Source organism: Cololabis saira, chromosome 3 (genome assembly GCF_033807715.1).
Source record: "Cololabis saira isolate AMF1-May2022 chromosome 3, fColSai1.1, whole genome shotgun sequence".
Classification (NCBI taxonomy): Eukaryota; Metazoa; Chordata; class Actinopteri; order Beloniformes; family Belonidae; genus Cololabis; species Cololabis saira.
The window spans coordinates 18,181,925-18,197,886 of NC_084589.1; the positions used below are offsets into that span (position 1 = coordinate 18,181,925).

At 41.4% G+C, this 15,962-nt stretch overlaps 1 protein-coding gene across 3 annotated transcripts in view; it reads right to left on the bottom strand.

Annotated features, from left to right (window-relative positions):
* triob (trio Rho guanine nucleotide exchange factor b) overlaps positions 1-15,962 on the bottom strand; it is a 105,933-nt gene that overhangs the window by 44,662 nt on the left and 45,309 nt on the right. For 2 of the 3 annotated variants that reach the window (XM_061716412.1, XM_061716413.1), the window contains exons 5-15: positions 14,906-15,098; positions 13,649-13,753; positions 13,007-13,474; positions 12,183-12,305; positions 7,433-7,624; positions 6,906-7,037; positions 6,223-6,477; positions 4,985-5,107; positions 4,572-4,763; positions 2,840-3,009; positions 2,446-2,620 (exon numbers count right to left, since the gene is read on the bottom strand). In XM_061716412.1, the coding sequence (XP_061572396.1) occupies positions 2,446-2,620; positions 2,840-3,009; positions 4,572-4,763; positions 4,985-5,107; positions 6,223-6,477; positions 6,906-7,037; positions 7,433-7,624; positions 12,183-12,305; positions 13,007-13,474; positions 13,649-13,753; positions 14,906-15,098 (2,128 nt within the window). The remainder of the gene's footprint in view (positions 1-2,445; positions 2,621-2,839; positions 3,010-4,571; positions 4,764-4,984; positions 5,108-6,222; positions 6,478-6,905; positions 7,038-7,432; positions 7,625-12,182; positions 12,306-13,006; positions 13,475-13,648; positions 13,754-14,905; positions 15,099-15,962) is intronic. The other variant, XM_061716415.1, reaches the window with a different exon arrangement.

Sequence of the window (15,962 nt, forward strand, 5' to 3'; positions counted from 1 at the left end):
GGCAAAAAGGCCCTCCTTTCGTCAGAAGAAAAAAGAAAAAAGAAAAAAGAAAAAAGAAAGAAAAATTCCTACAGATACAATAGGGCCTTCGCACTGAAGGTGCTCGGGCCCTAATTACACTAAAAGGTCTGAAACAGAGTCATAAGGAGAATCATCAAAATGAGGTTGAAAGGAAGAGCAGGATTTTTGCACATTTGCAACCACATGTGACTGGCGTAAAACAGAGAAGCAACGAAAGTAAGCATGATTCCTGAACATGAATATAGGAACTGCCTTGTTTAATGTTCTCTCTTCATAATGCAGCTACAGTACACGGTATTAAAACTTGAAAAAGGGTGGTGCTGTATTTTTGAATAACAACACCTCCGCGTCAGCACATGTGACTATATAATTGTTTTATTTGTGTCCCGCAGGATTTAGGCAACACCTAGTATTAGCCCGAAACAGCGGTTATCAGTATTTAATCTCCCGTTTATTTCCAAACAGGACTCTTGTGTTTGTTTGTTTCTTGGAGGTGAAATGGAGGGTGACAATTGCTTCATACCTTCCTCAGTTTTTCACTGACCGGGGAACTCTCCCATTTCTTAACTCTCTGGAATGCTATTTTACATATGCTTTCATGTTTCCAGTTATTTTTTTACTTTATTAATTACTTTATTACTTTACTTTTATAATATGTTCAAACGGAGTGTTTTCTTAGCTTTACAGATCTTACTTTTTGTGTCATAACATCAACAAGAGTTTAAACAATTACTAATTGACAAACTACTACAGCATATTTTGCTGTAAAATATTTAGAAAAAGCATAGTAACGCTTTTTTCATTTGAGGATTGTGTCACAAATGCTTAAACGTCGCATTCGAAAACTTCAGGACACTGTGATCCATGTACTTTTCTTTACATGAAGATCCCAAGTATTCCTCTACACCGATTACGCTACAACAAAAAGAAGGACAAACACCTTTTTAAATAAGGGTTAAACAAGTCTGGTTGCTGTACGGCACACAGCTGTAGGATTCAGAATTTTCTGTTGTTTCCCAAAGAAAAAAAAAAGTTCCTCCGTATGAAAATATTAATGTTAGTTTAGGCCACAGAGAAAATCTCAATGAATCCATTTCATAGCTGAAGAATAATATGATAATGTGATCATTTGACCATCTTCCAAATTTAGCAACAAGGATCAACATGCTTACCAAGCATTCATTTGAACTCTGGCCTCTCCTCCTGCAGTTGAGTAAAATTCCTTCTGTGTGCAAAAACACCATTTCTTTCATCTAGCAGGACCAAGAAAACTTCCCAACAGGGAATATGATGGAACTCTCCCCTTTGCCTACGTTTTTCTTCTTTCAGCGTGGCGATACTTTCAACAAAGAAGAAAGATGAGGGTATGTCTCACTTCAGTACATGCCCTCACCTTAAGACAACCCCCAGTAAAGCCTGGAGGGAGTGTCACATTGTGAGTTCACGTGTGAGTCTGTGTGGGCACAGGCAATGGAGGAGAATAAATGCCTCCTCCACCCATCTTCATACTCGAGAACTGTGTCATGTTAATCCTGTGTGTGTGCGTGTACACGTGTGGGCAAACTCAAGGTGAATGGTGAGATTAGCACATTCACCACCATTCCCTGACCTGACGCGCCGAAATAATCTGTTCCTCCGAACAATAAAAACACAACAACCTTGAAATCAACCACAGGACAGATCTGGTAGGAATGTGTGCTGGAGATGAACTCCTTCATGGAAGTGGAGGATACATCACTCTACACTTCATAACCCATTTCAGCCAATCATTTTCTACGCGTGTACATAAGCTGTATACTTTTAACACAGTATATGTCAATGTCTATGAGAAACTTCACAAGAAACTACAGTATGTAAAAGCATTTGTAATAAGCAGAGACAAAAATATTCCTACAAATGGTGGGATGCAGAAGAGTAAGCGGACAACGAACTGCTGGTTGAGTGGGTGGGAACAAAAACCCACAGAGGAGTGGATGAGATGGATCGAGTGTAACTAATGACTTTGATATTGTAGTGAATGTGAAAGCATTCAGCCAAACTGGAACACAGCAGGAATCCTCGCTGCAGGACTGAATCTCCCCTCAGCTCAGTTATTTGGATTTACCAATATGCCCATTTCCACGTGCAACGGATTACGTTATGGAGCTTAAAATAGGCGACTACAAATTAATAAAACAAAGAAGGGTCATTTAAGTCTTATATTTGTTATTCCATTTTACTTTGATCATAGGCAGGTTTCTCTCTTTTCACATTATCCCTAGAAGCCGCCCCGCTTCAATCTGGTCAGGAATGTTGAACATTTTGGTGAGCCTCTTGACTCGTGTGACATTTTTGCCACAGATGCAAATTTCCACCACCTGTTCAAAGGCTGAACCAAAAACAAAGGTCCTTCACGCACAAAGCGTCAGATTCCTGCCAACTCACGTCAATTGCGTCCCTTTCAAAGATGCGGAGCTGGAGGAAGAGCTCCAGCTTGATCTTCCTCTCCTGGAACAGCTCCTCCATCTGGCCCTGGGCCTCGTCCAGCTGCTGCAGCACGCCCTCGATGTGAGCCATGGAGCTGTTGTGAGGGGTCTTGTTGCTTGAGATAGCTGAGTCTCTGTGATCACAGGTCAAACAGAATGGATTTGGAAGAGTGTTTTTTTTTTAACATTCCTGAAAGTATGTCTGAAAACCTCTTATCCATCTTATTATCTGTATCTGTAATATTTCACTCTGTCATGTCACTTTTAGATTCAACCTTCTGCTCCTCCACTGGGGTGTTTAGGTTTTCTGTGATGGGTGATACAGATTCAGTTTTGCTGCAGACTTTAGTCACCTGAGCTGCTGTATGAGGTCCTCTCCCTCCTTGATGACGTTAACAGTCGCCTGCAACGTGGTCTGCTGCTGCTGGCCGAACCGCTTGATCAGGTCCTGAACGGCTTCAACAGACTCTGCATACACATCATCTAGCAGCTCCTTCTGAAGCTCTTCCAGCCACGTCCACAGCTTAAGAATGAGAAGACGCACCCGTTAATGTATATCTCAAAGAGAAATGGAAAACACTCTGCTAATCAAATGACACAGTGGGGCAGGAACATAGGGTTTTGTGAACATACTGTAGACATAAGAGTCAAAAGATGAGGCTTAAAATGGACAGGAAGAGGACAGGAGACAGAAATCAAATCCAACAAATTCTGCTTTGAGCTTGTGTGAATGGTCACCGTTGCAACAGATTAGCCATCTGGGTTAATTGGCTCAGGATAAAACCCTGGCACGCGTCCCAGTCTGCAGGTGAGAGCCCACCGTTCATGTGATACACAGGCCGCCCACGCAATGGCAAGCCCACTTCTGGTAACCTGGTCATCATCCACTGTGTCAGTGTCTAAGACACTACCTGGACCTACTATACGAACACTGACATTATTGGTAAATATTAAAACACAATCGACTGCTATTCAGATTTTTTTTTAAAGAGAAATGCTTGTGGGAGGAAATTTCACGTTGGGCTTTGTTAGACACCATCATATAAGGCTTCATGAAAATTACTACAGCTGAATCTCCTCTTCTCAAGTAAAGGGTTCTCCTTTTCACGGCGAGCTCCAACCCGAGTGGGCAGACAGATGGGATGGAGGAGATTAGTCTTCATGGACGTTAAAGACTAGTTTTATTTAGAAAGCCACATCTTTGTGAGTCCACATGTACAAGTAGGCATGTTGGCGCATGCAGAAGACACGCTTCATCAGTCTCGCCTCCATGGTGACAGCACCAAATGTGCCATAGATTACTCTCTTATCCACGCATCAGTCTAATATTAATTAAGGAAGCGAAGCAGCGGCTACCACCACATCCATGCAGCACGTACAGCTTTTACTTGAAGAAATTCAATTACAGAAGAAAAGAAAAGGCATGCTTGTCATCCTGAAAGTTAAGAAGAAGGCAAATTTGGGAAACCAAAACTGTACTACAGAGGCAGAGGAAAAGAGAAAATGCACAAGCTGTACAATATTTAGATATGTGGCCCATTTGATATACACTTCTGTGATTTCTGTAAAAAAGGCAACTAAAAGAGCAAAGATATCCTGCAAAACATCCTGTTGCTGGAGCATTTCTGGCACAACAAAGAACTGGCACCAGAAGTTATTTGATTTCTGTTTAGAAGGTGGAAAACAAACTACATATGGAGCAACACTGACTAGTAATTTATCTCGAAACCCATAGGCTATACAGCATGATGTTGATCTTCAGGAAAATACAGCAATGCACTTCTTTTTAAACCTGCATTCAGACAATGACCGGTGAATGAAACAGCAGATTTCAGCCCCTGTTACCCATTAACAGTTACACCCACCCATTCACAACGCTGGTTGCAGTACTGCAGCCAATGAATTCATATATCAACTGTCCTGTCACGTCATAAATACGGTGTAACATACAGCACCAAATAAACTTGCGCTGACTGAGTTGATGTGAGTGAAGGAAGACGTGACAGAGGCGTCTTCACACAAAGGCTGGAAATTAGTCCAGTCTAATTAGGATTTGAGAGACAACAGAGAAACCAGGGCCCATACCTCCTTGACATGTGTGTGAAAGGCAACAGACATATCCAGCAGGACTTTTCGCTGTTCGACACGTCGCACAAAGTCTTGGATGCGATCTTCTAGCTGGTGGGCAGCCTGGTATATTTCCTCTGGGTCGCACTCTCCAGTTTGTGCCAGCTGCTCTGCTGCCTCTAGCAGCTTGTCAGCATTGGTGTAGGTGTTCTGAAATGTTAACATGAATCATATTTCAAAACCGGGTACAGCATCTTCATCACTGGAGCATTACAATTGAATTCCTCTCTTAACAAGCTGATCAGAATATCTTATTAAACATCTGAGCTCTTTAGCTACTTAAACATTTTACATACTATTATGTGCAAAAATACATGAGAAATTCACATTTTTTAAATTGTATTGATTTTTTTTATCTTTTACAAACTTACTTGTGCAACCTCTTCAAAGTCTTCATGTCTCTTTTGAAGAGCCCTGGCTCTGTGCAACGACTTCCCAACACCGGTGTGCTTGCTGAGGAAGGCCTCGCCATGGTTTTCTATCCAGTCCAACACCTAGAAACATGCAGGAAAATACAGCAATGCACATAAATTGAAAATAGGCATAAGGGTTTACGACTACCATAGATGCAGTACACATTGTCAGACAGAAGGGGGTGCAATTGATTAAAACGATTGCATTCACACAAGCAACAGCAGTTTAGAGACATTAAATCTCCTAACCTGCTGACTATCCCCCTGAGTTCAACCATGATCTCTCTCCTCCATCTTTTTTTTTTTTTTTTTATGGATATGTAATCTAAAGCAGAGCAAACATTTCCACTCTGGCTGTGATATAAATCTCCACACTTAATCATCTTGTTATCTATTGAACAGATGGACACACTCTGTTTCTACGTGAGGTAATGAAAGGGATTTTCAAGGTCTCCTGGAGAATATTTTGATAGGGCTTACGCATTCAAACCCATGCGCAATGCCCTCGACACTTTATGTGACAGTAAATTGCATCACCATGGAAACCACTACCAAGAGAAAAGGGTGATGAAAGAGCGGATGGAAGTGAGGGAAAGACAGAAGCACAGACATACAGCCAAAGAAAGAGAAAGAGAGGGGGAGAGAGGACAGGATAAAGGAGGAAGAAGAGCAAGTGGGGCTCATGCCTGAAGGGTAGAAATGCAGAGATGACACTATAAACCAAATCACTGGTTTTGATCAAGGAGCTCCGCCACCCAGAGAGCCACGCAGAGAGAGACAGAGCCTCTGGCTCAGAGATGATTACATCATGTCATTAATCACACACCCTGTACAATATTCCAGAGAATAGTTGCAGAATTTACCCCTCCAGATAAACAAAGATGTACAGTATTATTTTGTCATTAACATCCAAATATAATAAAACACACGTAACACTGAACGTGTTTGCTTTAATCAGTTCCCTAATACATATATATTAACCATGGAAACAACAGACACAAGTCACATGACGACAAGCTTTGTGAAACGCTGAATAATAATCTATTAGAAAGGATACATTTGTACTTTAATATGACGACTGCCCCCCGTCACAGCTGTTACATGCAGAGCGGGTTGCTATTGTGTGTCTGAATATCTACCTGTGATAGCAGGAAAAGCCAAAAGTGCATACTTTTACATTTGCATGCGATTCTTACTTGCTGAACATCCTGCTGAAAGACACAGAGCTGCAGCCGCTGGTGCAGCCGCACTTTGCGATGCTGCCAGATGTTTTCCAGTTGCCTCTGGTGATGCAGAACCTCGTGGATGATGTCTAGGACATGGTGAACTGCCTTGGAGTAGTTAGCTGATGCCATTAATGAATCAGCGCTTCCTGGGGTCAGCGGTCTCTGCAGCTTGTCTAATAGAGACTTGCCGTCCTGGCTTACCTGTAAAGGTTGAAATGTAGTCTTCTGAAAAAAGTCAGCAATGATTTAATGGCTCTCCAAGATATAAAACATATCTTGGTGAAAAAAACATTTGAATATTTTCTGTAATACATCAATGTTTTGCTCTGGTCTGGAAGACTGCTGTTCAAGAGTATTTACATTGAGGTTCTGAACAAAGAAAACTGAACTTTCCTTCTTTTTCTATGAACAACAATCTCCTTTGCAAGCTTTTGTTTATTTGATTTTAAATTGTGGAACTCAATACAACTTAAAGATAAATGACGGAGCAGCTGGAAAAGTTCATATCGCTTCTCGATTTGAGAAGGTTTTGAATACATGATTTGGATACTTTGGTATTCTGAAGAGTTGGTATTAATATTTGTATACACGTCTGTGTTTTGCATGTGTGTGTAGATGTCTGCATGTGTGCATGCATGTATTTGTGTATTGACCTCTGAGTATGCGGTGGTGATGTGCTCATATAGCCCCTGGTGATGGTGAATTGTGTCTTCCAGATCTTGCAGCTCGGAGGGCAGCTCTCCTTCACCACATGCTTTGCACCATGGCTCCACTTTACTCATGTACTATGAAGAGAAAAAAACAACATGACATACACCCCAATATGAATGTGTTATAGCAAAGACTGCAGCTGTATAGCCCCAAATCAGAAAAGGTTGGATTGGAAGATGCAAATAAAACTAAAATCTTGTGTTTACTTAGATTTTTCTGACTTGGTGTTGTGGTTCATTTCCACATTAAACACACAGATATTTATTGCACAAGCAAACACAATAAAGTGAGACCGGTAGCAAGTTAAATGCCTAAAACTACTTAAATAAGCTTGAATTTTATAGATATGTGCTGGTACTTATATTTAATATGTGTAGTTTAACCAGAAGAAATAATGCAGATACAGTAAAGCTTCAACTCAATGACCCGCTGACACCATCAGCGCCGTACTGGCATTGCATGTCTGTACCTGATCCGCTTTCTGGTGGAAGCTGGCAGACATCTCCAGCAGGGTGCTGCGTTCGTCCAGCGCTGCAGCGAAGGCTTTCCACTCTTGCTCCAATTGGCCTGAGATCTGCTGGATCTGCTGGGAGGCATAGTGGCCCGACTCCAGCAGCCGGTTTCCCACCGACATGATCCGATTGATGTTCACATACACATTCTGGGTTTTAACAGGGATAAAGAAGCAAGAGGGCACATATTAAAAATAACAACAACAACCAAAAACAAAACAAAAATTTAAGCTAAAAGCAGCGATGAACAGGCCCTCGCACTCATGCATAAATTGCGCCAAAATTACACGATTAATTGAAAATGGCCGACTTCCTGTTCGGTTTCGGCCATGGCGCTAAGAGACTTTTCTTTAAGTTGCGACATGATACAGGTGTGTACCGATTTTCGTGCATGTACGTCAAACCGTATTGTGGGGCTTGAGGCACAAAGTTTTCTAGGGGGCGCTGTTGAGCCATTTTGCCACGCCCATTAATGCAAACCATGAAATATCAAATTTTTCGCCAGGCCTGGCTTGCATGCAAAATTTGGTGACTTTTGGGGCACGTTTAGGGGGGCAAAAAGGCCCTCATTTTGTCGAAGAAGAATAACGAGCATAACAAAAAAAACAAAAACTCCTATAGATACAATAGGGCCTTCGCACTGTCAGTGCTCTGGCCTTGATAAACAAATGTACTTCTATTAGTTTGTATGTTATGTTACTGTGGCAGGGTGCAGGACTGGGGCGTGCTCTGCGGGGGAGAGAGGGAGTGCGGGGGAGTAGCGCACAGGTGACGCCGGAACAGCTGATTGTGCACAGGTGCGTCTAATCAATCTCTGTGTACTTCAGTAGTGAGCGGGCCCTGGAGACGGAGGGGGATGACACGGAGCTGCCGGAGACTCTGAGACGACGACGGCGGCTGCTGCGTATGTGTGTGTACCTGTCTGGTGACGAATAAAGTCAACCATTTCTCTGCTAAACCACGTGTCCTCATACCTGGTTACCCCGGTAGCACGAGTTGGCTACTATTTGGGCTTCTTGCACAGACAAATTAGCAGACCCCCCTCATACATGAAGCTAATACTTCCAATGAACAAGTTTGAGAGTTTTTCTAATGAGACATGTGAATTATTGTGCATGTACATGCACCTTTTGGACATTAGTTATTCACTTGGGAAGCATACCCTCATGTGAATAATAATAATTAAAAAAAAAGCCCATTTAGGTCTTAATCTTTAAGTCTTTGTTAATGAACTGCCTTCAAGCTGTTTTGTGCAGATAGGCACGGATCAGCAAGCGCTAATTAAGAACTGTGTTAACAGTCTGTTATTATTCTATTCAATTACTGCTCCTGGAGACCATCGTGGCCCTTAGTTTGCTTGCTTCAATCACGACAAGAAGGTAATAACGGTTGCAGCCCTCAAACAGAAACGAGGGGTCTTGAGAGGAAAGATCCTGAGATCAATAATGAAATTTCATCCCAGCTGCAGAGGCTGGATTTGTTTGACCCAAATGGCTTTGAGACCGCCTCTCATCTTTTCACATGAGGGCTGAAAAACATTTATTAATAGCTTTAGTTTAACATGTATTATAGGAGAACTTTCTCTCATGTGCAAAAATCAACAAGCAAATGCTCTTTTAAGTTTAAGATTAAGTTCTTTAAAAAGGATAAAAAGACAGTGGTGTGGCTTAGATGAGAACTCGAGGGAGTGCAACTGCTCTCACAACAGCAGGTGAACCGTTACACACAAAACAACATAAGTGTGTAGTTTACAAGAGTAATCCTATTAGAAGTTTTACAAAGGGACACATGAAATATCAGAGCCATAAAAGGTTAAATGTAGAAGTATGCCACAGGACACTGTGGTAGTGCTTCTGAGGACAAAACAAGCTTTCGAAGACACACACAGCCCCAAGAGCACATGAGCACATGAGCACATGAGCACATGAGCACGTACGGGGGAGGAGGAGACTGGGGTGGAAAGGGAGGGGTGCCGGACTACTGGGCGGTAAAGCCTTAATCCAAAACGGATGCATGTAAGGAGGGGAGGAAAGAGGGGTTGAGCGGGGATAGAAAAATGGTATTCCTGATTTAAACCTGATGCCTGCATGAGATGAGAGAATGAACAGCAAAGCCCAAACAGACAGGAATATAAGAAAAAAGAGTGCTGGTACTTTAAAAAAAGAGTGCAAAACTGTAAATAGAATACTTTTATTTTTTAAGATGAATTAGAGTAACACCAGTACTGTTTTTTTTAGAGAATGAAGATAACTATGTTGAAGTCAAAGCTTTAAAAGGTGAAAATTTGGATTTTCCCCGAATGAACCTCAGATGAGCACTGGGAATGCACCTACTGACGCATAATGTACTCGTTAAGTAGCCAAATCTGCAAAGATGTCAAGACAAGGACAAATTGGGAAAACATCATAAACCACAGATTAGACTTTTATCAAAGCTCAATTTCACACCAGACCAAGTTCCCCCGTCAGTGCTGAAACTGCTGTTAATCAGTTCCTTATAAAAACAAGAGCAAATCACCCCCACGCCTTTGGGGATCTCCCACTGTTGCCATGTTTGCTTCCAGTTAACTATTACTGTTTATTACAAAACTAAAACAAGACATCTTTAATAGGAACAAAAGAAACCAGCTAACTGCATTTCCACGACTGGATTTCCTGTCTACACACACACACACACACAAATACACAATCAGCCTGTCTTCAGTTTCACTTTGTACCAGCTGTTGAACAAGTGAGATTCATTTTAATTCAATTTACACGTCCAAATCAGTTTAAAGTTCACAGTGAAATACTAATCAAATCTAATGGAGTGAATTAAGTAGAATTTTTTCTCCCCTTTTCTCTTTTCTATAGTCAATAAACTCTAAACCTGAATTTTGAATTTACGCTTCTTTGTTTAGATATATTTTTATTCTTAATAATAAATATAAAGAAATAATAAAAAAATAATGAGATGTAATGTAATCTTAATTAATGTGAGTTCCTTTGGGAAATCATTTTATCATCATACAAACATGTCTCAACAAGTCTTCCTAAAGAGACAAATGAATGAATAAAGAATATGAAAATAGATCACGGATCGGTTTGTCTCATGTAAGTCTCATGTTTAAAATCCTGGTTAAAAATGGAGCATATCTGAGAACTGCCTTTGTCAAGTACCTCCCATAGGGGGCGCATTGGCAAAACAAGTCCTGGGGCCGTGTTAGACGGGACACATTAAAGATTATATAACAGCTCAGGTCCTCATTAGCATGTGGTCTGTATTTTCACTGATAACATTAAAAAGTACGTCCTTTTCCACCAGTGACGGCTGCTGCAACACTCCAAAATTAATGAAGAAGTGCAAAATCTTTTTATCTACAGCAGCCATGCCGATGTTTTTAATCACTGCGAGCTGCCAAATACATGGCTGCGTTATATCAGCTCGTCTCCACTCTATGAATTTCACATGAAAGCATGCATGAAAAAGGCTGTCTCTCTACACGGGCAGGGCATAAACTCATAAACTGACACCATGTATTTCCATTCGGCTGTGCAGGCAACAGGAAGAGGAAACGCAGCATCCTGTGGAAGAATGGGTGGAGGGGGCGGTGGTCACTGCGAATAAACCTGACTGTGGTTCGCTGTAGTCTGTGAAAATACGTTTGCTGCTCCATCTGTGTTTTCTGCCACTGTTTTCTCAGGAGTGATGGATTCATCTCCACCTGCATGCGGGTGATTACGGAAGCGGCTGCTGGTGGTCTCTGTTAGATGTAAACCACCATGGCCTGCTCTTTTCTCGCTATATCTTTATCTGATATGGATGATTACTCTTTATCTTTTCACTTCAGTTGCACATGCTTAGTTTTACAATATCCAATTATGAATCATTGGAATATGACAAGAAGGGGATCTAAAGAGGATTGGAAATTGAAGGGAATTTAACATGATTAAAAAAGTAAATGTATGGTATAGTTGTGGTCAAGGAGAGATTTACAGTTTTTAGAATGGCATACTGTATATAAGAAGTCAAATGTTTTAATTAAAAATGGATGGGTGGAATCTTGGAAACCACTTTAACGCTTTTGAGTGCAATAGGAAAGCAATTAATCAGCATACAGTTATATGTCAAATGCCTTTGCAGCACTTGTGGGTATTTATCCGCCCTTGCTCTGGCAATGATGGGAACGTGCTAACTTTCAATTGAACTATTCACCAATGAATGTAAAAGTAGGCAAAGCTCACTTTTTCTTTGTATAAATCCACTTTTGCCGACAGCAACGTCTCAAATGGAGGCTCTGAAACCGACAGCAACAGCTTCAAAGCAAAGAGGGATCACACTGATCAATTTTTCCGGTCTGAAAGACAAGCAGCAGCTTCCTATCAGTCCTGCTGCGTTGGCTGACTTCCGCAGTGACAAAAAGAAAAAAAATGCCAGGGAGTCATTAGAAGAAGCTTTTGTTCAACACAGCCTTAAGGAAACACTGTAATAATAACTTCCTTTCATGATTGGCATGAATGTTTGAGGGGATTAAGAGGTAGTTAGTGGACGTCTGAGCATGGATGTAAACAAATTACTACTGTCAATGGGGAAGGATTTGTTTAGGTGGGTGAATCCACGTAAAACAAAAAATACTGAATACCCTGATCTTGGTTAAAATGCTGTCAGGTTTGCTCCAAGCTGAAACTGTGCACAAGAGTGTCGGTGAACATGGTAACACGGTCTTACCATGCAGTTCATAGCAAAGTGGTTGTGCTGCGTCTGCAGTTCAACGGCGTGCTGGTGGTTCCCGCCAATCTCCGTGTAACTTGTGAGGAAAAGCCCCTTGTTGTGCATGATCCAATCGAACATCTATGCGTGGAAGAGAAAGAAAAAAAAGTGGGGGGGATTAGTTTTGCAGAATGCTTTTTAAAATGAAAAGCCTTTTCCACCTCGTGTTGACTAATGAGACCGAATTAGCAACAAGAGTGCCTGTTGTTTGGGGTTTGTAATTACCTAAAACCTTTCATCTCTCATTGTAGCCCTGATTTCTAGAGGCAAGTCATCTTAAGGCCCCTTTGTTAAAAGCTGGAGTACAATAACAAACTGTGTTGGTGTGTGTATGCCTCTTGTTCAAAGTTTTTTAATATTCGTTTAGATGACAATCTGCATACTACAATGTAGGAATAAAAATGACCTCTGACACAAAGCAGGACTGAATATTTCCCATCAGTTCTGCAGAGTTCATATCGATATATTTCTTGAACATACATTTATAGCATTAGAAAATGAACACTGGTGACCAGTTAAACTTGGATTTTTTTTTATTACTACATACCTACTGAGCCTTTGTAATCTGGGATGAAACTGATCAAAGGACTTGCAGTTTTACGTTTTTATTGTGCCAAACTAAGACTGGTAAGTGTGTGTATGCAGCTCTTACAGTCATGTATAAAATGAAATACATGGAAGTACCGTGTGACAAGCAGGGTAAAAATCAATCGCAATCCGATTAACTTGATTCTTTTTTAAATAACATGGCATGTATTGTAAATCAAATGAGAGAACCTGACCTTCTCAGCATCCTGTTCAAACAGCCGCAGCTGGAAACACTGGTCCAGCTTCAGCTTCCTCATGTGCCACAGCTGCTGCAGATTCTGCCGGGTCCCGTGCAGCTTATCCAACAAAGCCGTCACTTTAGCTACTAGATTGTGTGCGTCAGCATGAGCGTGTCCGTGATGGTGGTCATTGGGATCTCCGCTGGCTCCGCCACCGCGGTTACCGTAGCTACTTTCAGCAGTACTCCCACCCCCTGCAGTCTGTGACTGTAGCCTTTGGAGCAGCCTTCGTCCCTGCGTGTCGAGGTCCTCTATGGATGCCTTTGTGGCCCTTTTCTTTAACGCAGCGTGCTCTTCCATGAGCCGCCGAGCCCCATCCAAATCCCGAGGGAGGTCACGCTGGGACAAGGTTTCCTGGAGCTCCTCGAGGCGTGCCAGAGCTCGCGCTGCATCGCTGGCGAAAGTCTCGAATGACAGCCGCACCTGCAAAGAGTTGAAAATGAGCCACATTATTGTAAACTGGAAATTATTTCAAAACTCCATTTAATTTCACTAAAAGATAAGAGATACTCTCAAAATCTTAGTCTTTAGTTTTCTTAATTAAAAACTTAATTAAAAAGTTTAGAGCAAAGCAGGAGAGCAAAAAAGTAGTGAAACCTCAATCCAGTCATCATGGTTGTACTCTAAGCTGCCCTCGAAGTCGGCCGTCAGCTGGGATGGATCCACAATCTTGGTTAAACCCTCTAAGGAGACCATCACCGTCTGGGGCAGGTGGATGGAAGTGGGACAGGAATAGAATCCCAAAAGCAAAAAAAAAAGGAAATTTATATTAAACAAGGACAGCGGTTTGGAGGAGGGCATTTATCATTCCTACCATCCTCCACCTCTTTTCAGTTTATTAAACCAAGATTAGCAAAAGAATGTGGAGAATCAGCGGCTCCACATGTCAGCTGTTTACATAGGTGGTTACAAACGCAAATGTTTTTACTAACAATGTGAAAAATAGAGCAATATAGACTCGTAGCAAGTGAAAACCAGAAGTTGCATAAATGGATTATGGGAGATGTAACAAAAACATGGAATAAATGGGCAGAGTTTGGATTCTAGCTCATACCAGGTTTTGTTTTAAATACAAATGGCAATAACCATGCATGATGTCATTTTTATTAAATTACATAATGACGGATTTAACAGACTATTGAAAGCTGTGGATCAATTCATCTTACTTTGGCAATAAATACTTCTCGTTTGTGTAGATGTTTCAATGACAGAAGTTCGTGTGCATTGGCAGCAGCGAGTTACGCAGCAAAAACACCGCCTTACTTCTCTAATGATCAGCAGTGGTGAAAACAGGCTTTGACACAGAAGAGATCACATCTCAGACACGCACCAAGCCCCCGACTGCATTTTTGCAGCAAGAAAATTCAAGCTGGTGATTTCTGTTTCGTCTACTCACAAACGTCAGATGCTGGGAATCGAGGGGCTCGTCCAAAACAGACTAACTACAGCTGAGATAAAAACATTTTGCCATGTCCTATATATCCTGTTTCCATAGTAACTGGGTCAGAACTAAATATACCAGCCACACAAGCCCACATGGGACAGAATAGTCACTGCCACAAAGCTGCAGTCCAATTAGAGCTGATAGAGTAAGACTAATGGCTTCACAAAACTAGAAAGAAGTCTGAGAGTGCACACATTTTTTATTTGAAAATATAGGACGCTGCTATAATGAGCACAACCAGCATCCCTATTTTTTGAGAAAAGGCTATAAGATAGAAACAGGATGAACCAGTATACAGAAAAAGGGCAAGACTCACAGATCATAGACAACGTCACAATGACAGTAACAAAACCCAAGCTTCAATTGTTAAAGCCATTACTATTTAGTACTAGACGTCGAGGATCACCCACCTCAAATTCAAACTTGGAACTGCCAAAGTTGGTCCTCTGCTTCTGCCAGAAGTTGTCTGGTTTTATGATGAGGGCAACGTGGATGCAAGAAGGGAAAGATTCCTGCAGGATTTTCAGCAGAGGCTTGATGCTGTCCCACTTAGAACCACGCATGTCCACAATGACTGTGAAGCCATGTCTGGCCACCTCCTCGCTGCAGAAAACATGGCAAAGAGATCCAGGATAACCGGCAAATCAGATACGGTACTAAGAAAATATTTTACAATCCTAACATGAAAAGAATATAAAATCAAGCTATAGCTGTAAAAGGCTTAAGTTAAGCAGCTTTTCTTCACGGTAAAAAAGAGAACAGAGAGTTCAAACATTCAAGTGTTAAAATTTCCACTGTTACTCACCAGGAGTCACGCTGCTGTACAAGTCCATAAAAGGTTTGTTTCTCAGTATTAAGTGATTTAATCTGACTGCGTCTAGCTAGGACAGAGAAACAGACGCAGGCCCTCCTGCTCCATCTCACTCTGACCTCACTTACTGAAAACAGATCGGCGACCAAATGGGTGCAGAAAAACAGAGCGCAGAGAGAAGGGAGAGGAGAGAGAGAGAGAGAGAGAGAAAAGAGAGAGCTGACAGAGAGGAGGGGGTACAGAAATATTTAGATGGGGAGGAAAGAAATAGAGCTGACGAGAACAAGCCAGACTCCGTCTGGCTTATGACACTTCTCAGGGTGAAACACGATAACTGAAACACTAATGAGCACAACTTTTTTTCCTTAAAATAAATAAGTGCAATGCAAACATAAAGTAGAATTATTCTGCCTCCAGATAGAAAAACTGATGTTATTTTTGAAAATAAAACTGCATAGGAACTGAAATTTCAATTGGAAACACCTTTTCTGATGATGCAATATGAATGCTGAAAGGTAAAAGATCTGAACCTGAAAATTTAAACAATAAAGTGCCGGAAGGCATTACATAAATTAGCTGAATATAGAGATAATGGGTGTGTCTTAATAAATCATCTTGAAAAAGCTATGAAATACAGTTTTAGCTGTCAGTTAAAA